General features: G+C 46.4%; 2 protein-coding genes across 5 annotated transcripts; one reads left to right on the plus strand and one right to left on the minus strand.

Moving 5' to 3' along the window:
- The first annotated feature begins 82 nt into the window (after positions 1 to 82).
- Positions 83 to 26,990, plus strand: LOC142891962 (calpain-5-like). 4 transcript variants are annotated; one of them, XR_012927348.1, is made up of 14 exons: positions 83 to 314; positions 6,016 to 6,189; positions 11,602 to 11,733; positions 18,748 to 18,956; positions 19,039 to 19,231; positions 20,664 to 20,857; positions 22,041 to 22,118; positions 22,562 to 22,757; positions 22,845 to 22,967; positions 23,063 to 23,259; positions 23,432 to 23,553; positions 24,004 to 24,140; positions 24,483 to 25,960; positions 26,015 to 26,990. XR_012927348.1 is itself a non-coding variant. In XM_076031925.1 (13 exons), the coding sequence occupies exons 2-13, from the start codon at positions 6,025 to 6,027 to the stop codon at positions 24,663 to 24,665; spliced, it is 1,929 nt and encodes a 642-aa protein (XP_075888040.1). In that variant the 5' UTR covers positions 83 to 314; positions 6,016 to 6,024; the 3' UTR covers positions 24,666 to 26,990. The 4 variants fall into 4 exon arrangements, 2 of the variants coding, with proteins under 2 accessions (XP_075888040.1, XP_075888042.1); XR_012927347.1 differs by having other exon boundaries at positions 24,483 to 25,954; XM_076031925.1 differs by having other exon boundaries at positions 24,483 to 26,990.
- LOC142891963 (olfactory marker protein-like) lies at positions 16,499 to 17,411 on the minus strand. Its single transcript, XM_076031928.1, has one exon. It carries the CDS (start codon positions 17,133 to 17,135, stop codon positions 16,653 to 16,655), a length of 483 nt encoding a protein of 160 aa, XP_075888043.1. The 5' UTR covers positions 17,136 to 17,411; the 3' UTR covers positions 16,499 to 16,652.

Raw genomic sequence — 26,990 nt, forward strand, 5'->3', positions numbered from 1 at the left:
CCCTCACACAAATGACTTCCCGTCTGTGCGAGGTGTTCGCCACGGAGCCTTGACGCTGTTCGGAGGAGGAAGAGGCGGAGGGGGTGGAGGAGGAGGAGGAGGATTGAAGAGGTGAGCAGGAGAGAGGAGGAGGAGGAGGAGGAGGAGGAGGAGGAGAGAGAAGCTCCACCAGAGGACCAGGGAGAGCGTGAGGAGGAATCCCAGCGGCCCCAGGAGAGCGAGAGTCGGACCGGCTGGAGCCCCCCTCCCCGCCAGCTCTCGGAGGAGGACTCGAAGGAGAGCGCCACGTTGCCACGGGAGAGGCCTCCATCCAGGTAACCGCGACAGCGAACCGGTTCGCGGCTGCTTCCGCGTGCAGGCGGCTTGTTGTGAGACGGAGAGGCAAGCGATGGAAGAGCCGCGGGAAGACTTCTTCGGAGAACCGTTATCCTACCACCCCCCCACTCAGCCCTCCGCATCGCTGCCGTATCCGTCCTCTGAGCCGATACCTTAAGGCGATGCTGGCTGTGATATATGCACAAACCCGCGGGGTGACACGGGCGTGTATTAGTTCTTTTCTTTTCTTTTTAAATTGCGCTTAAACAGCAGCAATTCTCGAACACGAGAAGCCGCAGCTGTGGGCGCAGAAGGCAAAAGGTGGGGTGGTGTCACTCCACGACTTTACATCGGAACCACAGCTGCTTTAAATGAAGGCTTTACAAGCCACAAATGAGAATATGACAGGGGAAGGAAACGGGACCAAAAATAACGCAGAGTAGCACAACAGCACGCGAGAGACGCTGGCTCTCCCGATGAGTGTGTTGGGTGTCAGCTGCAATCAACTTGTTCAGTGTGTTTATTTGGCCTCAGTCTCGCCCGGTCTCCTCTGCATGAGGGATGGAGGGAGGGGGTGGTGGTGGGGCGGGGGAGTAATACATTAATAATTTCACAAAGTGTATTGTTCTGCAGAGCATCAAAAGACGAATGAACGCACGTTAATAGGAAGCCCGCTTTATTTAGGCCGCATGCCAGGCGTAATGGTCTGAAAAGTGGAGTCTTGAGACTCTCTGCAGGTTCCTCCGGGTTTAGAGATCGTTATGAACTGCCAGGGAACTTAAAACAGGAGCTGATCTGATTACAGATTTAATCACTGCTTCTCCTGTCGTTCTAGAATGCAGCGTGGGACTGTTTTTGTTCCGATTTCAAATAAACCTTCTGTTTAAACCAGATCTTATTTTAAAAGCAAGTGGGTCTCCTGAGGGGAGGGGATTTTCCTCTCTCACCGGTTTACATTGGCATGTTTTGGGGCTCTTAGCCAGGACAAAATAAAAACTCTTACTGTAACCTGTATCCTTTTCTAGATGGAGAAAATGCAGTCAGTCTACGCACCGAACCTCAGTAAACATCAATGCAGCTCTACTTTTCCCCATAAAAAGTGCCATAAACAGCAACCCCCTAAAGCAACATAGAGGCCAAAGTTATCTTTATTAAAATACATTTGTATCGAATAAAATTTAGAGTTGGGATTCAAAACTCTTTGGGGAAAGCGACTTCACATCAGGGCCGAGCCTTCGGCAGCTGGCAGCAGGAGCAGTTGCTGCAGAGAGGAGATCACGATGCTGAGAGGGAGAATGGGATGCTGGGATAGCCCTCCTCCCTGATGCAGGGGAATGGTTGGGGGGGGGGGGGGGGTTAGGGGGCTTTGTCTGTGGTATACTGGTGCATTACTGCTCTCTGAGTGTAATCAGTCTGTCAGCAGACTCAATCAGTCACTCCAAAAGCAGAACTCCCTCTTTCTGCTGCTGCTGCTGCTGCTGATACACGTTAATCAGGTGAACATGCATAATTTGATCTTATGTGTGTGTGTATATATATATATATATATATATATATATATGTATATATATATATATATATATATATATATATATATATATATATATATATATATATATATATATGTACATATATGTATATATACATATATATGTATATATATATATATATATATATATATGTATATATATGTATATATATATATATACATAGACCGATATATATGTATATACATATATATGTGTATATATATATAAAGATAGATAGATATATAAAGATAGATATAAATATAGATACACACATACGCACGTTGTGTATAAAATGTTTTCCTCAATATTCCTTGCTGGGCTGGCTGCTTTGTTCCTTGTCTTTGCTGATGGCAGGATCGTGCTGTGGTGGATGGACATTAATGGAGAGTTTTGGTGCATATAAACAATAACAGTCCAGCTTTTGTCACAATAAAGTGTGGAGCTGGCGCTGGCAGCCACACATTGCAGCAGACCTTAACATTAGAGGATCCATAAATACATTTAAGACTTTTTTGGCATAGAACTGATGTCATTTTGTCAAAGTCTTCAGGATGAATAATTTCACCATAACGCAAAAAATCTAAATGTGTCACAGATTACTTTGTGTGGTGGTGTCTGCCCGATGTCTGTATGTTTCACTACAGTCCAAAATCAGAGGAGAGCAACACGGCTACATTAGGTGACTGTGTGGTCTCTTCTTCAGATCTCTGAGGAGGCACAACTCAGATGGAGACTACCTCGACTATCTTAAGATCACAATGGCTCCTGTGAAAGACAGTAAACACAGGTAGATTAGGTTTGAGTGTTTTGGATGCACGGGGGGCAGGGATGTCTGTTTTCTCTCTGACGGCAGTATAGAATGAAATTAAGACTGAGGCTTCACTTGTAGCACAAATAAACACCGGAAAAGACATTTGACAAACAGGATTTTAAAAGGGCTGATTGTCATTAAACGTGGAAGACAGGAGCTTAAATCGATGCTGGCACTAATGCTACATTTGGAACGACAGGTGCAACATTTCCTGATTTTGTTATCTCATTTTCACATTTCTGTCGGAAACCCAGCCACTGCTAGTGAGAAGGGTGTTCCCTTGGATCTGAACATGATTAGACAATTCTTCTGTTTGTCAGCTTTGCACATTTAAAGTTGACCAATCAGATTCTTACTGCCGGCTGGACTCGGTAGCAACAGCTCGAGGCTTCCTATTGGTGCAAGGGCGAGCATTATATGTACATTATGTCCCATAGTGGACTGCGATACACTGCAGTGTTTAACTAAACCCCTTGCCAATGGATGTCTAGATGAAAATGAAAGTGGATACTATTGTGCCATTCATGCTAGTCCTTTTAGCAAAGACATGCTCACGCTTGCCTCCTCTTTTTGTTATTTTCGTTCATTTGTGGCTTTGACATTAACAGAATGTTGCTTTGAATCAAAGCAACAATTCACTTCTTAAAAAATTGTGTTACACCTGATTTTTCTTTCAGTGCTTTGCCATCTGTTGTGCACTTGTAGGAGGGCTGGAGTCTTACATCATCACAGATAAGGTCTTCCTAAACATCTGTCTGAAACACGGCAGGATGGTTTTTTTTTTTCTGTATGTAAAGCATCTGCGCTCGAGCTCCGTGATGCATGCAAAAAGAAGGCAGCGTATTTTGCGGGTTCTTTGCACTGTTTCACTCCAGAAAAGTCAGTCATGTGAGAATACAGGAGACCTACGTTGCCACATCTTATTTGGTGTTAAATTCTACTTTGAATCTAATGTAATCTAACAATAATACTAATTTAAAAAAAATGCAGGATTGTGTGCAAGGGCCTCATCAACTTTATGGTTGTAATTTCTTTGTGTCATTACACATGCCCACCTGGAAAGAGCTCTTGCATTTTTTTGTGTGAGATTGGTATCTCATTTTGGTGAAAATGTTCACATAGCAACATTGACAATAGGCTACTTTGTTCACCTGCAGCTAGCAAGATAAGACGATTCCTAAGAATAAGAAGATTCCTGGAGCTCTTCTTTTGTGGTTTCTAAAGTTCACAGCAGTTGCCTGTAGACCCTAGATGTGAAAATGCTTTGTGGCTAGAACTTCTATGTGGATGTGCAAGATGGCAGAGTTGGTTTCTTAGTGACCCGGCTTTATTGCAAGTTTTAAGATTTCCCCAACTAATGAAAAATATTTTTGAACCACACAGTTTGCTGAGTAGCAACCTCTGCCATTGCTGAACAGCAGTGCATTTGCCAATGTAAGGAAATCAGTTTAGAATGATGGTGTCTTTCCATCACGTTCTATGAAGCAGAGGATGGTGACGGACAGACTCCCTGCTTAAATTTGATCAGCTGGTTAATGATATGTATAAGTGCCCATTGTAGCAGCTCTCTGGGATTTGATTCTTCGCAGGTGATTCTGTTGGCCGACCGCTGAGGCCAGATGACTGGCCAGAGTCCCCCGCCCCTCCCGCCCCGCCCCCATCGCAGTCACGAGCCAAGACTGTAGGCCATCTGTCTGATTTAGCTTCCTGCAGCAGCAACCTCCTCATTCCCCTGGTGGTATTCACTCTGCCACGAAGAGTCAGCAAGCTTATGATTAGAAGAAACTGTAATTGAAACTGTAAATTAAGGCTCAACCCAACAGTGGTGTTGTTTGAGCCTCTTGGACGTTTTCCAACAGTCTTGTTTTTAAATAAAGAGGTCTTAAAGGCCCTAAAGAGAATTTACTAGAATAGTTCTATTGTCATGTTGACGTTCCAGAAGGTTAGTCATCAGTTTTAAAGCTTCCTTAGTTGTCATTTCAGTTTGGCATTCATCCATTTCCGGTTCTCTGACATACCAGGGACACGGACGAAAAGACATTTTCAAAAAAATTCTGCAATACTGCAATTAAAAAAAAAAAAAAAAAAAAAAGATATATGGATGCTATTGTAATTTCATTTTCATCCCTTGTAAGTAGACATTCTCCTTGTGAAAAACAACCCAAAACTGAACTGAAAAGCTTTCATGTTACTTACTGCAGCTGATGCTTGTTGTCATTACAGTTAGATGTTGCTATTTCACCAGCAGTAGGCCCCCGAGGATCATCTCTCCTGGTTGGATTATTATAAAGATTTTAATACCGAAAAAGGGGAGGGATGCATCCAAACACTTTGCTCTCTCCCCACACATTCTTAGGAAACAACATCAGAGGGACACAAAATGTGAGTCTGGAAAGCTCCAGAGGAAACGCCGTCCCCTACATCATCCGAACGTTGCGCCTCCCCGCTGGAGCTCCGAGTCGATTTATGAGCCTCAAGCTGTTGGATAGTCCGTCTGAATTCAGTGTGGCTTTCTATTCTTCACTCAGACAGCCTGAAATGTGGAGCTTATAGGTAACAATTTATCATCTGACGCAGTGTTGAATTGCCAGAGTTGTGCGCGTCTGTAACAGAAGTAAATAAAAATGCACAAAGAATCGTGATGATACTACGTTTGATATGATCCCATTATATGAGTTAAAAGATAGAAGACTTATTTTTAAAGCTTATCAAGTTCAGTTTCAACTGACCTAAACACAGCAGGTTTGCCTCGAGGTGTTTGTGCAGATGTAAATGTCTTAATTCTCTGTACAGTGGTAATAACTTGATCAGCAAAGTTCGCTCTGACATTTAAAAGTCAAATTCTACTTTCCTGAAATGGATAATAGCATCATAACGTAGCCTTTGTTCGGCCAGTAACGAGTGTGGCACTGCTCCCGACAATCTTATTAAGGCCCCTGGCGACGTGAGAGACTGTGACTGCCTGTAATAAATCTCCTGCTTCATCAATAGGTCCGGCCTGCACAGCGATCGATTATGAAATTAAATGACACTGTAGTATGCAAATAGATGACCATGAAAAGTTCAGCCCGGAGTGATTATCCCCATCAGAAAGACTCGATCGACCCTCACAGCTCCCCAGCTTGTTGATGATGGTGCTCGCGGTGCGAATGCGCAATTAGTTCTCAATCGCTGCAACTAATGAGCTTTTTCTTTCATTTTTTTTGTTCTTCTTTGTATAACAAGCCCATTGACTTCCTGCCTCCTCGAGAACATTGACCGTGGACGTACCAGAGTCGGCTGGAGGAGGGCAGTGGAACCGGAAAAAAGAGTTTGCCTTTTGTTTCTGAGATGTTCTGAATGTCTCTAACTCTCCTCCAGGGCTGCAGGATGTTCACCTCCGTCAAGGCCTTTGAGGGGCAGCACTACTCCACCCAGAAGAGGCAGTGCCTGCAGAGTGGCCTCCTCTTCGAGGATCCCCGCTTCCCCGCCATCGACGACTCGCTCTTCTACCAGGGCAACAGGATAGGACGCGTGGTCTGGAAGAGACCTCGGGTGAGTTGCCTTGTGCAGTTTTTGCAAATCAAATGTGAGAGACGAGTTCTGATTTCAACAAAATATTCACTTCAGAGGACAGATTTGACAAGAAAATAATGTAAACAAGGCATAGGGGATTTTAGAGCCATCACAGCAAATAGTTATTACTTTTCAAGGTGAATACGTTTGATTAGGATTAATCAGATCATTTACAGTCTGTCAAAAAATCAGATGAAAACAAATTCATTCATTCATCAGATTTTTGGATAAGTGATCATGTGAGGCTGCTCCAAGGGAGTCTGGGATAGAAGATAAAGATTTGGAAATGGCTCTAATAAAAAATGAATTACACGCAAAGCCTCCTGTTGTGTTTTGGATCACGAATCAGTAAGAACACAGTGGTTTGTGTGGGTGAGTGAGAATCTGTGAAAATTTTATGCAATGCAGTGCGTCAAGGGTCTTATCATTCTGGTGCACGGTGGAAGACCATGGTAGTAATAAGTAGTAAAGCCCTCTGCAGGGGCTGGGAATGCGGCAATGTGTCTACTTTCACTGCTTGTTTTCAACGGGCTGTTGTTGTCACACGTGTCTTGATCTGTGTGGAGAGGAGCTGTTGGCCTTTTTTGCATTTGGCTGTCATAATGAGTCGTGTTTTGGATAATCACCCATTCTCTCTTTTGTTTCCTACTTGTGGATTCTCTTAGAAAGTCCTCAAATGCCAGATAGAGACTCACTTTGACCAGTGTGTGGACCAGCTGTGTCTTATGAAAGAAAAAAGGATAGGCACTTTTCCAACAACATTCATGTCATGTGACCTTTTGACTCCAAAACAATGGCCCTCATTGTTTGCTGCTCTTGGCATGTGAGACACGCATATTTGTGCATCAGTTTACTTTCATTTTTGGGAAGAATTACATTTTTTTGCCAGTACTGGACAATGTAACTGAACTGGCCTAACAGTGGGGTTCCTTTTTGTTGTCTTACATTTCAGTCGCTACTCTATTTTTATGGAAAATTGAAACCCACTTGCTCAAAATTCATACCAGATCTATGAATACACTGTTGCTAATATAGTAATATACCGATCAAGTAAGATGCACTTTTGCTTTTTAAGTTAAGCAAATCTACTCTATTGATAACTTGATGGGAAATGGAGCATATCTTTGAATGGCCGCCGTGTCACCTGACCTATAAACCCCTTTGTTTGAGCTCGGCTGTGTTATAAGTTTACCTGCTCAACACCAGGCACTGTGTTCTTTTCAGGTCCCAACAGGAAGTTAGTCGAAAGCGTGTCAAGAGCGAATCCAGCGGCTCTACGTAAAGTGTGTACAGTAGGGTGTGCCTCGTCCTGTAAAGGCTGGCTTGACTTGGCTGTGTGATGACATCAGATGTGGAGTCTCCATGATCCCTGTCATGCAGCAGGCTCTGGCACTGGATGGAGTAACCTCCTTCTTCCGCCCAGCCGGCTTCGCGGGGGAAAGTAGGTCACTCAGATTATATGTTTTGGTCTTTGCCGATGTCAGTCATGCAGATGAGGATGAGGAGGGAACAAGAGGAAGATCCAATTTTATCTCAAATGAGACATGCTTTTTGTCCGAAACGCCTGGTCAAAACTGTCTTTTTGTTGACTTTTCAGATTTTTTTTTTACCTGCATTTAATAATGAAATAATCTACCTTGGTTCAGTATCTCGAGGAGATAGACAACAAGGGGACAGTTCAAGCAAGTGAGCTTGCTCAGTCAGTTAGCAGCTCGACGCAAGAGAGGTTGTTTTTAGGTTGAAGGGCCTTTAAGGTTTGTTGATTAAAAACTATTCTGAAAATAGAAATGCAAAATGTGATTAAAACCAAAGCATTCAACACAATATTATCAACATTATCATTATATTCATGTGAATTCAATAGAAAACCACTCAAACTCAGGCTAAATTCTCCACTTTTCCATCATTGCAGTTTTTCATTCAGGGTAGAGTGTTTGCTAATGAAGTTAAACATTAAACTGCTGAGGGACTGAGAATGAAATGTCTTGCAGCAATCAAATTTTAATGAAACCCCTGACAAAAGCTCATCTAAAAAATATTGCCCTTGTAGACATTTCCGCACAGCTGATATAAAACATGTTGAAGATCCCTACAAAACAGTCTTATTGTTTGAAAATGTGTTGTTGAAATTGGCTCTTAAGTATAATTTTCACTGTATGATTTGCTACCTTTGGACGAAACACCGGTAAATCCGAACACATGGAGGATTCATTACATCCTATGGGATAATTTGAACCATTGCTTGATGGAGATAAACAAAAATGCTGGACTGGAGTTAGCAGATTGTAAATGGTTACACCTAATCATCTACATTGGTAGAACCTGTATGTTCAGGTAAAACTTCTCAACAAAGCTGACTTGAGTGTGCAAGAAAACAAACAAACAAGAGTAGAGTTGAGGAATGTTTTTGATCTCTTAACACAGAACAGACACTGTTGTCTTGACTAATTGGACTGGAATGTTCCTTCTGAACTCTTTGCATAGCAGCTAAAAACCACGGTGGCCTTGACGTGAACGTCACAGACTTCACAGCCATATATATCTCTGTTTGCAGTTACAAGTTCATAACTACAACTGTAGTTGCTAGTTTTAAGTTAAGAGATAAAATGTTCTACTTGGAACTACAGTTTGCTTATCTTTACCGAAACACATTTACAAAATTACAGATGAAGTTTCCAGATGGGCTGTGACTCTGGAGGGGTGGGGGTAATGGGTGGTGTAGGGGGCGGGGGGTAGACGGGGGGGCGGGGGGGTGATTTGTTTTTTTCTTTTTTGGGATATAAGGGTAATTATTTTTGAGAATATAAAATGAGTGGAATACTCGGCACAATCACAGTTTAATTTCTCCTGGGGATCCCGACAGCTCCCGCTCCCTGGGTTGTTTTGACACAGGAGAGAGCTTTTTCAGGGATGCTGGTAATAATTTATGGCGATGGCGAAGCTCCATTTTCTGATACAAAGCAGCAACCCCTTCGTCTCAGTGCAACTTCGGTGGGTTCGGCGAGCTCTCAGTGTATGAAAGAGACGACAGCGGTGGCAAAACTCTCGGCTAGATGCAATAAATCGAAGTTCTTGAGTGACAGAATGTGTTTTATCTGTGAAAATGTGTCACTGACGGTCAGTCGGGTGCCTCCCGGTGATAGTAAAGACGGGGGCGGATGTGCTATCAGCAGCCGGGTGAAGGTTTCGCCCTCCGAGGTTGTTGTTGTTCCTGCTCAGATGCATCGAGGCGATATTTATGGCCGCAGTGACATCCCAGCGACTGAGCGTGCGAGCGTTAAGAGGAGGCTCTAATAAAGATGTTCTTCCTCGTGCTGCACCTCATCCACCCACTCATTTATGTCCGATGATCAGGGTGTGGCCACATGGTGCATGTGGTGGACTTGTTTGAGACACTCTTGTTGATATGATGCAGTGAGCCTTTGCCTCATGCTGCTTTGAATCATGGCTTGTCGTCGAGGTCTGACTTCTTAAACTCAAACCAGTGTCACATATGATAATAGAAGCTGGACACCATCAGCCGCTGCCTCATTTCCAAATAAAGTTGTTTGCATAAAGGGCTCATGTACATAAATAACAAAATAAGAAATCATTTTAACCGATGCCCACAACTGGTGAGCACAGGGTTGTGTATTTACAATATTATATACGGACACTTCTGTGGGACGGTTTTGCACCACGCAAAAGAATGAACAGAAACCTCTGCCGATTTTCGAATCGCCACCCTTGTGTTCCACTCTCTGCACTTCGATGACTCTGCGCGCTCTGATGAATGATGCTGAGGAGGCTTATGAAGCCAGCTGAAAGGTTCTCAGCGGCCGGGTAAATTATTAGGCTGCGCTCAGCCACAATATTCACAATACTTCAGTGTCTGCAGGCCGAGGCGGGAGATCGATACTCTATTACTCCTCCGACTGAGCCGATCCCAAGACAGCAGGCTACCACGGGGAGCCCAGCCGCCGCTCGCACTCCGCCGATCAATGCTGTCGTGTTTGGAGGAGAAAGGAGAAGCGATTACAGGTCCTAAGCCTGGCACCTGTCAATCAGGGAGTCCCCAAATGAATGAAAACGTTCCAGCTGTTGCACCTTATTGTCGTATTGACTTGTGTGTGTTTAGACACACATTTTCGACAGGAAGGGGTTCACTGCCGGCCTCTGTAAGGTGAGACGCCCTGCTAGTGGAGACCCAGGGCCTTGGGGGAGCACTGCAGTGGCCTCTGCTTCAGATTAAAAGTTTGCTTTTTCAGCATCCAGCTTTGCCGAGTCGGCAAATTGCTGACCTTGGCTGTGTCCCTTTGTGTGTCTGCGTATGGTGATGCGTGGGCGCACTTTCCATTTTCCTCTCTTTCTCTCTCTTTTCCCCATTGTGTGGCCTGTACATGCCGTAAAAAAAAATCCTTGTGTCCATCCCATCGGGACCTGGATATCATTGGAGGGAAGGGAATAAATCTCAAATTAAACCCCACTTCAACACTTTCGTATTAATCTTTTCCTGCAGTAGAGGTAAAGCCTCTAAGTAATATCCGGGAATCAAGAGGCTCTCCCTACATGAGTTCATAGGTTTAGGAAGTGAAGCTCAGTTGCTTTTTATTTACAGGGCAAGTTTGGCCAGGGTTGGGTTGCTACTTGCTAAAGTACATAATATGTCCGTGTGGACACATCCAGCCAGCCAAATCAAATAGGTGGGGTTGAGCTAGAACAACATGTGGGCTAACTAACACAACTAATTATGGTTAGCAAACAAAACATGTGCTGTTAAAAAAAAAACCCAGCTCTTTCAAACCCAGCGCTCATTGCCATTGAACATCACATCCGTCTTCCGTCTGTCCTCTTTCACTTTTCTAACCCTAGTTGAGTGGCGCGAGCGCGTTAAGATAAAAAGCCCTTAAGTGGTGCCATTCCCTCTGCTGCCTGTTGAGTAATGGCCGGGGGGAACCATCGACCCGCCGAGCCCATAAAGAAGGCAGCAGAAAGCAGACAGCCTGTTTACACCCGGGCCTCAGCCAGCCCAACTCTGCGATGTGGCACTAAACGCTAAGCTGCTGTGTGTGCCACACATCAGGCTGATGCGCGGCAGACACAGAAACTATTACAGCTTTTACTGTAAAACAACCTCCTCCTGTCTCCCACTGATTCCTTCTAGTTTGCGCTGAAGGTTTTTCTTTCTGTCCGCTCAGTGGCAGGAAATGGGAACGAAGGCGGTCGTCCAGCATTCGGAGAGAATCGTGAATGTAATAATGTGGCTGCGCAGCAACAGATGGTCGCATTCTGATTCAAGAAGCTGCATCAATCGATTTCTTTTTTTGGAAGCGGCTCAGCGCTCATTCTTTGTCTCCTTCACTGAATCTTACCACCAGCCCTTCTCTGCTCTTGTCGTTGGGATTGGTGCAGGAGCTGTGTGAAGACCCCCACCTCTTTGTGGACGGCATCAGCGCACATGACTTACACCAGGGGCAGCTGGGCAACTGTTGGTTCGTTGCCGCGTGCTCCAGTTTGGCGTCCAGAGAGTCGCTGTGGCAAAAGGTAAGTGTTTGTGCTTGAGCTTCTATTTAATCCTATTTGCACATCCTTTTTTGGACTCTGTCATTGGAAACATAACAAATACCACTTCATATTAAAAAAAAAAAAAACATACTAAAGAAGTTTTGAGGGAAGTCTTTTCCGTAGAGATTTTTTTCAGGGCTTTGCATTTTGTGCACGCTTTAAATTCTCATTTTTGCACAAAAAAACTGTTGCCGTCGTGGCGTTGAAGAGGCAGCATTATTCAAACTGTACCCAGCTTCAGAGTCTCTAATGTCAGGATGCGACTGAGATGTTCACTGGCATCCCTCTTGACAGAGAAAAAAAAGGTGATGATTGAGGTTTAATGGGATTAGAAACCAGATGCCTCGGCCCGTCGTAGTGAGGCGTTGGGTTGTGACAGCCTGTAAAGACAGACAACTTGTAGACGTACAGACGCTGAATCTGCCTCTGCTAATTATGCTTTTAGCTTGCATTTATTCACACTTGAGACTAAACAGGAAGACATTTAAAACTGTCCTCCCTTTTTATGTTTGCACATTATCAATGTTGTGTTTGTTGAGGGCGAGGAGCAACCGTCAGTTCACAGCTGGTCCATTGTTGAGTGCAGGAAAGAAGTGTTTACTGAGAAGTGTCCGTGCAGGCATTCAAAATATTAGTATAGTTTAGTATAATATATTGTGGGAACTTACTTTACTTTGCGGCCGTAATCTCCGCCATCTTTGCGTCATCTCCGCAAAGGTTTTTTTGCGTCCACTCTGTGCATAGGACGCACTGTCTTTGGATGCTTTTTGTTTTGTTTTTTTCCCTTGTCCGGTCTGGCCATAACGACAAGCAGAAGTGTCTCTGAATGTCTATGATGGCTGACAGATTTTATTCTCAGAGGTAGATCTTGAGAGTGTGAGCCACGTGGGTGGTTTCAGGAGCTACCTCTTCAGTGGTTTTATTATAATATTCTTGGTGACATTCTGGCCATGACCGGACTGAGGGGGATAGATAGGGGGGTGAGTAGAGAGGGGAAATGAGATGATGAGAGGGATAGAGAGAGAGGAGTAGAGGAGGCAACTGGCAACAATATACAGTTGTGTTAAAAGAGAACAAAACAGATCGTAAATATGCATAGCTAATTGTCAGATAGTGCATATATACCCATACAAACATACATGCGAGTTCATACAGTGATGATAATAATAATAGCGATGATAATAATAGTAACGTTAATAGTAATAATAATAATAATAATAATAATAATAATAATAATAATAATAATAATGATGATAGTAATAATAACGATGATAATAATCTACTCATGGATAAATAAGACAATAAGCTATGCAATAGTGTACAACAGTGTACCCGCGCTTGTGTATATTTGTGTGTGTGTGTGCGGGTGTGTGTGTATATTTGCATGTGTGTATACGTGTGTGTGTGTGTATGGATGTGGTGGTGTGTGTATGGACGTGGTGGTGGGTGTACCTGAATGTGGGGGTGGGTGTGTTTAAGTACGTCACTGGAAGTAGGCTGCCAATTAGTGCGGTCTCCGAGGTCGCAACCGCCCCACGCCAGCGACGAGCGGGGGGGGGGGGGGGGGGGGCCCGGACACAGCATACCCGCCGCAAAGCCGGCCAGGAAGAGGCCCGGAGCAGCAGGCCCCCGGGCCGGAGGGCACCCGCCCCACGAGGAGCCAGGGCAGGATGACAGGGAGGCAGATACCCCAAGGAGAAGGGACACCACCCAGGGCGGACAGGCAGCAGAGCCCGGCCCCCGGACGGGGGCCCCCCAGGGAGAGCGAGACCAGACTCATCCCCATGACAGGACCCAGCCCCTCACCCACCGGGAGGATCGGTACCCAAGGCAGGCCCGGGCACCCAGAGGCCCCCCCCCTACGGACCCAGTATGGCGCATCAACCGGCCCCCTCCACCCCCCACACCCCCCATCCACCCCCACCGCCCCAGGACCCCCCGGCGCCAGGGGACAGCCCCCCCCGGCCCCCGGGGCCACAGCCGCAAGCGAGAGTCCCCCCGGTTCCCCCTGTGCCCTGTAAAAGAAGAAGATAAATAATTAAAAAGATAAAATTAAATAATCAATCCGTGGACCCCCGCCCACCACTGTCAGACCCCTCGTCTCGGGTCGTCGCCGCCCAGCCGCCCCCGAGCGGCGCAGGGGGACCACCCGGGCAGCGGCCCGGTCCCGGGATTGGGGGAAGGAGGACCCCGCCACAAGTGGCAAGGTCCCCATAAGCCCAGCCGGTCTCGCACCTCGGGGGCACTGGACTGAAAAAATAAATAAAAAATAAAATAAAATAAAATAAAATAAAATAAAATAAAATAAAAAAATAAATACACCTATTATGTGACCAGGGGGGACTCCCGGTCAGGGCGCCCCCTCATCGACATCGGGGCCGGGGACACCACAGGGATCCAGGAGCCAAAGGGGGCCCACCCCCCTCCACCCGAGGGCCCCGGGGCAGTGGCAGTGACCAGGGAGACGGAGGGCGAAGGTGGGGCAGAAGGCACCACCCGGGCACACAGCAGCGGTAGCCGCCGGCCGCGCAGCCCCACCCCAGGCATGTGACCCCACCGCGTACGATCCAGCGCCAGTTCCCAGACACAGGGACGGACCAGCCCCCCCACCAACAGGGGGGCCCCCGGCCCAGAGCCAGGGACCGCCGCCTCCCCAACCGCCGCCCCCCACCCCGCGTGGAAGACATCCCCCGCCGGGGCACCCAACCCCCGACCCCCCACCAACCCGCAAAGCAGCCGAGCACCCCAACTGTTTTCCAGTTTATGAGGATTGTTTTCTTAGCGATAGATAAGGAGGTGATCAGCATGCGAGATTCTGCCTTATCTGAGGTGATATCACTAAGGTCTCCTAAGAGACAAAAAGAAGGAGTGGCTGTGATGGTGTAACCGACCTGTGCTGATAGATCATTGCATACTATTTGCCAGAATTTATTTACTAGTGGGCAATGCCATACAGCGTGTAGGTAATTATCTGGAACATTAACTGTGCAGTGTGAGCAGGTTTGAGTGGCGGTCATGCCCATCTGAAACATCTGCTGTCCAGTGTAGTGGATCCTGTGGAGTACTTTAAAATGTATTAATTGTAGATTAGGTTGTTTTATCAGTGAAAAGGTGTTCAGGCAAATTGTTCTCCAGAAATTAGAGTGGGGCTGGAGAGACAGGTCTCTTTCCCACTTAACAATGGGGATAGAAATAGTGCGATCTGTGTTTGTAAGGATTTTATATATCTTGGAAAGTAGTTTAAGAGGTGAGAAATTAAGGACCGACTGTACAGCCGGAGAGACCTCCATGTGTGTTTGTTCAAGTTTGAATTTTTTCTTAATTATGGACTTAATTTGCATGTATTCTAAGTAACAACTACTGTTAATTCCAAACTGTGTCACAAGCTCTTGAAACGGTCTAAAATTATTATTCTCTCTTATGTGTTTTACGTGAGTTATACCTTTGGATGCTTTTTGAGTGGATTTTCTGACTCAAAAGCCGGGCAATCGCTTTGTGAATTTGGCCTAATGTGTTTGGCACACAACTCTTTGATTTGGTGCACACTCATTAACTGCTTCTTTGTCCAGAACATAACCTGATGGTTTGTGAGCGTTAGATGTGCCATTCAGCAGACTTTGGAAGCCAGTCTGGCTCTTAACTCTCATCCAACTTTTCACCACGGAGGTAATCATATTAGACTTTGTTGGCTCGGATTTTCCAGCGAGGGGAAATGAAATGGTTTTACCATGTCAAACACTGGGGAGAAGTCTCAGGAGCTTCTGCTGCCAGCCAGATCTGATCTCAGGAGAGAGTGGTTTGATATTTTGCTGTCCAGTCTGGAGCTTGAAATGAGTCCGTAGAGACAAATCAATGACCCCAAAGTCTGCCTTTTATCGGCTCCCTTGTTCATCTGCTCGGTGCTCTGTTAGCCACCAGCTTCACTTCCTGTGAAATGAAAACAAGTCCAGATCCAACTCTCACAGGAACAAACTGTATTCCCCGTGAAACCTGAGTGTAGGTACAAAACACTGCGCACATGAATTCCCTTCAAATCGCCGCCAGACCTTTTTACTTATTTATTTATTTATTTATTTATTTAGAAACCTTTAATTCAGCTAATTCATAATCACCTGTAATTTCTTGAAGGTTTTAATGTGAGCGTTTCGTCTTTGATTGTCGTCCTAAATATAAATGTCCAGGGAGCCAATTTACCCTGAAGCTAGCACATTTATGTAAGCACTGACAGGCAACGGTGAGCTAAAGGACACCACCAGTCAATAGTAATAAATATTTATGCATTCAAGGTTCCGTCGATTGGATGGAGACTCCTCGCATCTTGTAATACAGGTTATGGTTCAGAAACCAAAGAAGAAAGCACGTCTCAGCTGCATCTGGCATCTCAGTTATTTTCTTCTCTGTCGCACCTCAAGTGAAACACTGCTCACACTCGCAAATAGATGAAATACACACACACACACACACACACACACACGCACGTCCTGCCCGCTCTTGTTTGTCAGGGTCGCCATGCAAGACGGAGACAGATGAGGCAGGGGGAGCCTGTTCTCCACCTCCACCAGGGAATACTCACACTCTGTCTCTATTCATTATTTCCTGTCGCATTCAGCTCCGCCGAACCCATCAAGGCGGGCTGCGTGTCAGAGAGAGGAGGAGATGAGCAAACTGCATTCAGAAGATGGCAAAGAAAATGCAAATACACTTGTTTGATTCACTGAATTTATTTGAATGTAGCAGTGTTTGATCTCAGTGTGACAGAAAGATACAACAGAAATCACCCAAATCAACTTTATGTGACTAAGCTGTTTCGGCGTCTTGTCCAAAAGAATGCAGGGTTAAGATGAATGACACGCAAACAAATAAAGACAGAAGGAGTGGCGGCCACCGAGTCTTTTTCTTCAGCTCTCAGCTTTGAAGATAATGGAGCTGTCCACTGTCTCCGGGCTGCAGCCGTCCGCAAAGGCAAACAGGAAGTACATCACCTTCCTTACCTTGGCCAGCTCGGCAATCCTCTCGCCAAACTCGTGCACGTCGGCCTCGTAGCACTGGACGGCCGAGTCTCTTCTGTCGCCCGTCGCCCTCCAGAAAGTGCCGACGGGCTCCAGCAGTTGGCGCGTCATCAGGTTGGTGAGGTCCGGCGTCCACAGCTGAGAGGTGGCGGTGATGGTGAGACGCCCCGGCTGCGCCAGCCGCACCCTCCAGCGCAAGAAGTGCAGCGACTGTTTGGGGAAATCCAGCCGGTACACGGCCTCGTTGGGCAGCAGCAGCCGCTCGCCCTCCTGCCTCTTCTGGCCCCGCTGCTGCAGCGACTGCACCCGCAGACGCATCACCTCCGTCAGCTGGTTGTCCGGCCGGAAGGGCAGCTGCAGCTCCGCGGACATGGCTGGTTGGCTCTCCGTGGGCGGCCTGGTGATGGTCGATAACGGCGGCGAGGCTGAATTAGCAGCTTTCCTCAAGCTGAGCCCCTTTGTTGCCTGCCTCCTCTCGTCCCCCCGCTCCTGCTCTGCGCTCCTGCTGCAGGCTCCTGTGTTAGGAGGACGGGTCCTCCACAGGTTGCGAGGAAGACCAAGGTGCTAGGCAACAGGAATTAGTAGCATTTGTGACAGTGGCGCATGGCTTGGCCCTGAGGGAGCGGTAGCTGGGCTCCGTCGTGGCGTTTGTTTTTTCTGGGCTTTGCCGCTGATGTGTGACATCATGGAAAAGGTTCCGCTTTTGCCTCCCTGTCAGGGGAGGCAGAAGAGGAAGTGCAATGCCTTCACTTCCCCCCTGCTGTCTGTTTCGACCAGGTTGTCGGGAAAATACGGCTGGTTTTCGTGATTATTTTGTGTTTAAAGTCCCGCCGGTTGTAAATTTAAGGATGTGAAATTTGTCTTCCGCATTTGACCCTTCCCCTGAGGCAGCGCTAGTGAAGCACTCGGGAATCATTGGCGATCTAACACCCCCAAGCCCAACCCTGAATACAGAGTGACAACTTTTCATAGTCTTTGTGTATGACCCGGCCAGACATCAGACCCACAACCTCCCAGTTTCAAGGTGGACATTATCGCTAGACCTCAGAGCTGGCTTGGTCTGCAGGTTTTAGGCCAGCAACAAGATTAAAGCCGCCAGAATGCCACCTTGTTCTGAGCAAGAACAAGGCGGCGTGCAGGACCGACTGCCTGAGTGCTGTGGCACTCCTAAAGGAGCCGTCGCCACCTCGCTCATCTGGGGAGGCCAGATTCTCCTCATCAGCAGCATGTCGCCGCCTGTGGGGAGGTTTGACAGGAACTGCTGTTCGGCGAGGACTGCCTGACATCTCCAAGGACACCTGCTGGAACGCTGTGGGCTCATTCACACACGTTTTACCGGCTGCATCATTTGCAGTTTTATTGGATCCCCCCCCCCGTTCATCCCAATGGAGGTTTCGCAGGTGCACAGTCTGCAGGTCGCCTTTCAGTCACAGTGGGTCAGACAACACTTACAGACAGGCCTCTAAAGCACTCACTGTGCTGATAAAAATGAAGTTTGTTGTGAAGCTGACAAAGGATATTTTTACAGGTGACAAAGCAAAAACGTGCATCCAAAATATATGGAAGTACAAATACTATGTTGTCAGCAGGAAAAAAATGTGATTAAAAGAAAGTAAATTGTGTGCGGGGTAGAGCCTCTGATGTCTTGCATGTCTGTTTATTGTTCTGCTTGTCATCATGCTGAATGTTTCACTTGACCCAAATAATAACAACAGCTCACAGATGGAGGCCCACTGGTGCAGGCAGCTAAAACACAAGGAGTTATTACCTCTCAGTCCCAAATATTACAGGGGGATTTATGATTGAGACGGACACGGTGATAAATGTGTCCCGCAGTCTCAGATCACCTCTGCAGTGACGGAGGTCTGGTCTCCGCCTGCTAGAGCACGTCACTCTACCTTCACGTCATTCGTGCTCCGCAGACGACCAGCTGTTTTGTCTCACCTCCCTTCTCTGCTCCTCTCCCACCTCCTCCGTCCCCCAGGTCATCCCCGACTGGAAGGAGCAGGAGTGGGACACGGAGAAGCCAGATTCGTACGCTGGAATTTTCCACTTTCGCTTCTGGCGCTTTGGTGAGTGGGTGGACGTGGTGATTGACGACAGGCTACCGACTGTCGACAACCAGCTGGTCTATTGTCACTCCAACGACAGCAACGAGTTCTGGAGCGCCCTGGTGGAGAAGGCCTACGCCAAGTGAGTGTCCGTGCCAGCAAATAGGCCGTTCCGCTTTGTCGATATGAGTTGTGCCTCATATCGACATTTCTGGTCCCTGCAGGGTTTATGGCTGCTATGAGGCTCTGGATGGAGGGAACACGGCCGACGCCCTGGTGGACTTCACCGGGGGCGTGTCCGAGCCAGTCGATCTTCTGGAGGGTCAGATGGCGTCTGATGAACTGGCCCGAAACCAGCTGTTCGAAAGGGTCCTCAAAGTCCACAACAGGGACGGTCTGATCAGCTGCTCCATCAGGGTAAACCAGCAAGTTGATTCCTCAGCCAATTGTATCTAAATGAACAGGTTGCCAGCTTTGTTTTTGCTTTGTTCAAGTATATTAACGTGTGCACGGTATGATGCATCATTATAATTGAAAAAGTCCTCTCCAGATGACTTTAAGAACTCAACAACAGTGTTTCCTTTCAGAATTGGGTTTACTGAGAATTTCAGAGTTGTGATCAAAAAAGAGCTGAGTGGGGAAAAGTGTTGTTTTTTTAAAAAAATATATTTTAATTAAAATGGTCATCGGTTCCCTGTTTCTGAAGTAACTTTCCTAACTACCTCCCTAAATGTTTACATTTCTGCTCATGCTGTGTGTATAGATTACAACAGCTCACTTGTTCTCACTGTATTTTTTCTCACATCTCCTCGGCTCCCTCACACCACCTCACCACAGCCAATTCACAAACCCTCATTGTGATTCAGAGTCAGGTGGAGTTCAGCTTTTTAAATGTTACACCTTTTTTATATGCATGAGTTTTTACACCGAGGGGTCTGTTCTTCAGCCTCCACACTAATGGAGGCTCCGTGAACACCTTACAAAAAACAATGTTCTTTTTTCCTCATGTAGTCATTATTCCTGTTGCTTCGCCTTATATCCCTCCATCTTTATTTGTTATTCTGAGATGTATGAGTTCTGTCCTCTGGGAGACCCAAGACTGCTGCGCGTTTAGTATCATTTCTTTTCTTATTCTCTTGGATAGACTATATAGAAAAAAAATTGTTTAAAAAGTAGCGGGCAAAAGTGATGCTGTGGAGCAGAAAGTCCCAATGGCTCCAGTGTATGGACCTGACCTGCAAAAACCTTGCAAACCAATAAACACATTGTTTGTATTGGCAACCTTGCAACCACTGAGAGAGACTCTGATTTGTTGTGTTGGCTGAACTTGAAAAGTGTGATATGCACTCAGGGCCAGTGACTTGTCAGTCACTGACCTTTGGAGCAGTGGGATCAGTATTTAGCCACTGCCAATGCTTTAGAACTCAGCAAAGTCACCTCAGCTGGTTTCTCTGCTTTTGCAGCAATGCTAACACGTGAAAACTGCAGTGTAATGTGACATGCACGTCCAAGTGCACTAAACGGGCTGAAAGAAAAATAAACTCCCAGAATGCAGCCTAGTGGATTGGCCTCGTTTTCCATTAGCAACCCAGATGGCTCCATCGACAAACACAGCATCAAAGAGAAACATTACTTGTGTTTTTTTTTATATTTGCTCATTTTCACCAGAGGTTTTTTGAGTCCATTCACACAAATGTGCAAAAGTGTCCAAAGACAAAATGTCACCATAATGCTTAGAAATGATTAAACAATAATGAAATCGCTGATATATACAGTAAATGATTTTGGTCTTGCTGCTACCTTCTTGTCAGCCCACATGAACATTTGTGCCATTGAACTTGTTTTGCAGGCGACCACAGTGGAGGACATGGAGGCCCGTCTGGACTGCGGCCTGGTCAAAGGTCACGCCTACGCCGTGACGGACGTCAAGAAAGTCCGACTCGGTCACGGTCTGCTGGCTTTCTTCAAGTCAGAGAAGCTGCACATGATCCGTATGCGGAACCCCTGGGGAGAGAAGGAGTGGAGCGGCCCGTGGAGCGATAGGTAACTGTCATGCTGCCACCTGCAGGCGTGGAAGCTCAACTGCAGGCCCTGCTGTCTGTCTCGGACGTGACAAATGTCTTTGCCCTGCGTCGTGTCCTTGTTGCAACCGAGATTTCAGTTTAATATGAAAAACAACAAAGTGCATTAGTGTCATTGAGTAAGCTGCTAATGTCATATTCCCAGACAGCAGACAGGAAAGCTGCTTAAAGGGGGGGGGGAGATGCAATCAAGCTAATGGGCCCAGAGAAGAAAGATGAACGACTGAATTAAGAAGCTGCTGTCTTTGAGACGGAGGCCAAAGCAAACAAAAGACCAAACAAAAATCATTTCCTGCACTGAGGTGAATCACAAGGGAGCGTTCAATCAGCCGGACAAACTTGTTATCGCTCCTGAGAAGAAAAGGCTTCATTCAGCTTTCTCCTTAGAGGGGAGTTGCCCTTCCTCGGCATCACTCCATCTCTGAAGAGTTAGCGAGCCGACTCCACGGGACAAACACTCAGGAGGTGAGGCAGGATCATAATGGAGTCTGAATAATTGATAGCCAGGGAAAGACGTTATAATTCTCTCCTCTTGCTCAATCATTCACTCCGGCCCTCGCTGAATAATTCATTCACATGGTTTGTTAAGACCCGTGACTGTAACTGGCCCCTGACAGACTGTTGAGATATTAGCCAGTGATTCATAAACAGGAGGCGTAGACGCAGAGCTAATGCATCCAGTAAATCCTCTGTTTCGCCTGAGCAGCGAGCACAGAGAGTCGACCACGGTGTTGTCAATGTGATTCATTCTAGCAAACAGACAAATTGTGTCATTCCACACTTGCAAACTGAGATCTTGAATTTACAACTGTTGTGATTAATCAAAGGTCCAAGAAGACGTGTTTCTTTTCTCCTGCTCATTTGGCTTGTGTTTATTTTTAATACGGGGCCAAATCAAAAATTTTACGCACCTCCTTGCCATTTCACAACCTTTTGCTAGTCAATCGGCTCTGATTCACGGTGTAATGTGCTTCACAATAATGGCCTTCCACAATATGTAAGTTGATATGCAATGCATCGTAAATCTGATTTCACACTCTGGCAGAATCCACAGAAAATGTGTGCAATTGTCATAAAATAGAGGCAGTGTGCCTTCGTTGTGAGTTTGACTCTTGCTTTCTCGTGTGTGTCTTTGCTCATTTCAGTTCAGAGGAGTGGAACAAAGTGAGCAAGAGTGAGAGGGAAAAACTTGGCGTCACCGTGCAGGACGATGGCGAGTTCTGGTGAGTGCAACTAGTCTAGCGTTACCATTTTTTCACCACATTTTTCAATAGAATGGTGCCAACCAAAATAAACCATGACATATTTTTATGCTCAGATATTTTTGGGCAAAACAGCTTCATGCTCTGCAAGAGATAAAACAGTTTTATAGGTTGTGCATTCTTTTTTTTAAAAATGGCATGACGGAACCTTTTAAAGAGGACCCATCATAGTAAAACACACTGTACGATTGCGCGCAATGGTCATATAACAATAACATTTGTCACAATATAATCTTATTCCATGTCAGCACCAAAAAACCCTGTTTCCCTTTAATCTGTAATGATCTAGTTTTCTATATTTTGCACAAGTTCACTCTTTTCTTTTTTCAAGCTTCTCCCTCCACTTTTCTCTTGTCCTCCCTGTTGATCCCCTCCTCTTCTCCGCTCCCTGACCCCTCCTGCAGGATGACGTTTGATGATTTCTGTCAGTACTTCACCGACCTGATCCTGTGCCGCCTCATCAACACATCCTATCTGAGCATCCATAAAACCTGGGAAGAGGAGGTGATGAGAGGCTCCTGGATCCACCGCCAGGACCCCCTTCGCAACAGGTCAGGAGGCTGCATCAACCACAAGGCCACTTTCCTGCAGAACCCCCAGGTAGGTCCTGCAAGATTTCAGCGCATGCATAGACCGGGAGAGTCTGTGCTCAAGTGGAAATGATCATTTTCTGCTCTGTCCTCCCAGTACGTGTTCGATGTAAAGAAGGTGGAGGATGAGGTTCTGATCTGCTTACAGCAAAAGGAGAAGAGAGCCACGCCCAAAGAGGGAAAAGGAGAAAACCTTGCCATCGGCTTTGATATTCACCGGGTAGAAACAACATGTGCTCAAATACCTCAGTCAGACAGACGCTGTGTTGTTGTTGCTGCTGTTGCTGTAAAACTAAAGATCTTCTCACTCTGCAGGTGGAGCTAAACAGGAAGTACCGGATGCACTCTGCCCAGCAGAAAGTAGCGGGCTCCATATACATCAACTCCCGCTGCGTCTTCCTCAGAAAGGAGCTGAAGGAGGGCCGTTATGTCATCATCCCCACCACCTTCGACCCCGGGCAGCAGGGCGAGTTCCTGCTCCGTGTCTTCACAGACGTGCCTTCAGACTGCAAGTAAATCTAATGCCCAAATACTGCAGTTATAAAGTTACAGAATTATCTCATAAGCTGTTTTTTTTCTTTATTTAAATCATTCACAGGTTCCTGTCTAGTTCCATTTGGTTGATGGGATCATTTACATTGATTTTAGTAGACAGCTGTCTGACAGTCCTGTATTGTCCCCCAGGGAGCTGACGCTGGACGAGCCTCCGCAGACTTGTTGGACGGGGATGTGTGGCTACCCCCAGCTGGTCACTCAGGTCCACGTGATGAATGCAGAGGGTCTGCAGGGACAGGATACCAACGGAGGTGTGTGTCGTGATCGTACACCCAGAGCCAAAGCTCATTTCCTCAGGGAGCCAGTCCACATCCGCTTGTCCGTGACTCTGTTGACTTGCACTGAAAGGCCAAAGTTACCACAGCCTTCGCTTTACTTTATTGTCCTCACCATTAACAGTCCAATACTGCTCTAATCTTAAAATTAGACTATCCAAAAGGTTAGTCACATTTTTGCCTCGATTGGATTCTCTGCTAGTTCCTACTTTATCCATTAGGTGGTGGTAAAGCATGAAGTGCAAAATCCTGTTATGGTTCTGACATATCGTACTTAATAAATAGTTCTCATAGGTCTCATGTCATCACAAAATGCAGGAACAATCAATTTTTCAATCAATTTCCTAAAGTAAACACTTAGTGCTGTTTAAAAGGTTGATTTTTCACCCTGTGGAGCCGAGTGAGTGACAGTTTTCCTCCCTGCAGCCGTGGATCCATACGCAATCATCACCTGTGAGGGAGAGAGGGTGCGTTCACCTGTTCAAAAAGACACTCGGTGCCCCAACTTTGATGTCAAAGGAGTGTTTTACCGCAAGAAGCCCAAGGACGGGATCCACGTGGAGGTGAGCTGTCGGCCCGTCGGCCAAACTCCTGCGTTATCTTTTTATCAATACCACAATTGCAACTTGTTTTTCATCCCCACGTCCAATTCAGACAACAGCATTAGAAAATAAACCCTACAACTAAACTCCACAGCTTTAACTGGAGCCTTGAGATCTTCATACGTTTGTGACTTCAGTTGTAGTTCTTCCTCTTTACTGTCAATAACCTCTTCCTCTCGTAGTTTCCTCTTTGCTGACATTGTTTCTCCCTTTTTTCTCTCTGTCTCCTTACCATGCCACTGCCACTCCCACGTTATTATTTATTTATTCATTTTCAATTTCACTCTTTCACTCTGGCAACAGATCTACAACAAGAACATGATCATGGACACCTTCCTGGGTCAGGTGGTCCTGTTCAGTGACCCCAACGAGCGGCAGGAGCAGCACACACTTCACCTGCGTGACAAGGGGAGCCGCCAGGACAACGACCTGCCGGGCACGCTGACCGTGCGCCTCATCACCTCCACCACGCTCACCAACATCTGACGCCGTTGATGTCCAGGGTGCTCTGGAGGCGGCATTCAGTGTTGCCTGTTGGTGGGCTCACGGGGTCTCTGCAGCTCACACTTCCCGTGTCCCAACATCCTGATTCTACTTTGCTTCGGTTGAACTGACTTTTAAGGATTAAACCTGCGTTTTTGGAACAACGAAGCCCTAGAACTACATTTGGGCTGCATGTTCTCCAATAGATACATTTTCTGCCAAATTTACAGCTACCACTTGATTCTTCAAGCCCCACATTAACCTGTTTGACTCTCATCTCTTTGTAAACGTCAGTGTAGCTTTCAAATTTATGTACATATGCAGAGATTTCTGCAGTCTCCATGCATGTGCCAACATTTCCAAGGGCTATGCATTGCCTTAAGGTAGAGTGGTGTCCAGCTCCACCGCGGGCAGGAGACGGAGGTGACAGAGCGCTCTTGTGAAATGCTCTTTAACCTTCTCTGTCAGCCCTCCCCACCCCCCGTCATGTTAGCACAGCTTCCATCCCTCAAAACGTCAACACTTGGCCGTCTCATCATCTCGTGCTTTCTGAGGCCATAGGCTCCTTTAGACATCTGCACAGACTGTGCATCATATTACAGGTGCTTTGAAGCACTTGCAGTCACTTTTCACTTTTTTACTGTGCATTTTCCAAAGCCAAAAGCAGCTCCCTCCCACACCCCCACAGGTGCGCTTGTTTGTATGTATAATCCTGCCTTCGGTCTTCCATCGCCCATATGCCCAAGACACTTGTTGCCGGCTGCTCTGGACGATCTCAAAACTGCATGGCTTTGAAACGCAGACAAACAACCCAAAATCAAGACGTGAGACAGTTTGCATGTTTCTGCGATCGTAGCTTAACAGCCGGCGAGTGGGATCGAGCTTCCCTCTGCACCTCCATCCGTGTAAAGCGTCCTTCAACGGAGCGCAAACATCCACCCGGACAAGATCAAGTGCTTTATGGGGCAAAAAGACGAGCCAGACCTTCTTTTCTTTTTGCTCTCTTCGTCCCCTCTGGACCAGCCCGGCCTGGCCTGGCGTGGCCCGGTTAGCTACGAACCACCACCCCCTGTGCCACATCATCTCTTAACGGCAACCACTGCCTGATGCTTCCTTTGACTCTGGCTGTGGGGCACCAGGACTCACGCCACATGGCCCAGAAGAGACAGTAGCTGTGGGCACCAAACAGGCCTCTGAGTATGAAGAGTGAGAGTGTATGTGTGTGAGTGTGCATGTGTGTGCGCGTGTGTGCGTGTGTGTGTGCGTGTGTGTGTGTGTGTGTGTGTGTGTGTGTGTGTGTGTGTGTGTGTGTGTGTGTGTGTGTGTGTGTGTGTGCGCGCGCGCGCTTCCAGCCTTGCTCTGAGTGCTTGGAGTGAATGTACATCTGCAGATGCATGTCGTACCTGGACGTGGACGCTTTTATTTTTCCTTTGCGGAAAGGTGTGACTGGTGAGAAGAGGTGTCCTCTAGGGGGAGCACACACCTTGCACTTTAGCCTATTTTAAACTGCTTTGGCAAAGAGTGCCATGGATGGATGAAGGAGCAGGAGGAAGTAAAACAACCTGTGCCATCACACCGGTCTTGGCTCTGCCTCGAGGAAGCGTGGGACGTTTGAAGACTTTGCATAAGGATTTCAGAATTTTGTTCACTTGTTTTATTTTTTTATTTTACTGCAATGCTGGTTTAATGTGTTGCTGACAGCGCTTGGTTTGACCTTAAGACACGACAAAGAAGCCAAATCAATGCTCTTGATTTGTGTGCAGCGTCACTGCAAAGACCTTTCATCTGAACAGACGTGGCACCGTGTCGTCATCTTATTCGTTTTTCTCTCGACCGCGTCAAAGACCTTTCCTTCGAATGTAACACAAACATTTTTTTGGACAAATCTCGCTGTGTTCCTGATTTATCTACGCCTTTTTTTTCCCATTACTTGAACTGCCTCATGGAGCATTCAGCGGATCACATTTGTGTACAGCATCTTTATCATGTTTATTAATGTGTCTTGCATGAGTTAATTTCTCCAATATGTTCATGGCCTTGTACTGTACTGTTGAAATCTTACTATACACACACATATATATATACATATATATATATATAAATATAAATCTATTTATTCTTTCTATCTCAAAAGAAATGCTAGTTTTGAGCATGTCGACACGAACGCTACTCACGTCCGTCCAATCATATCAGCTGGTTTGAATCTATTATGTCTTGTAAAAAGTGATGCATTCATACTGCTTCTAGCATTGGCAGCCTGTTGTTGACGACTATTTAGGTGCTATATATCTTTCTTCTGTTTATGTTGTTTTCAGTCTCACAGACAGA

This window comes from Nelusetta ayraudi, unplaced genomic scaffold (assembly GCF_046127955.1).
Source record: "Nelusetta ayraudi isolate G7.1 ecotype Tasmania unplaced genomic scaffold, CSIRO-AGI_Nayr_v1 ptg000033l, whole genome shotgun sequence".
NCBI lineage: Eukaryota > Metazoa > Chordata > Actinopteri > Tetraodontiformes > Monacanthidae > Nelusetta > Nelusetta ayraudi.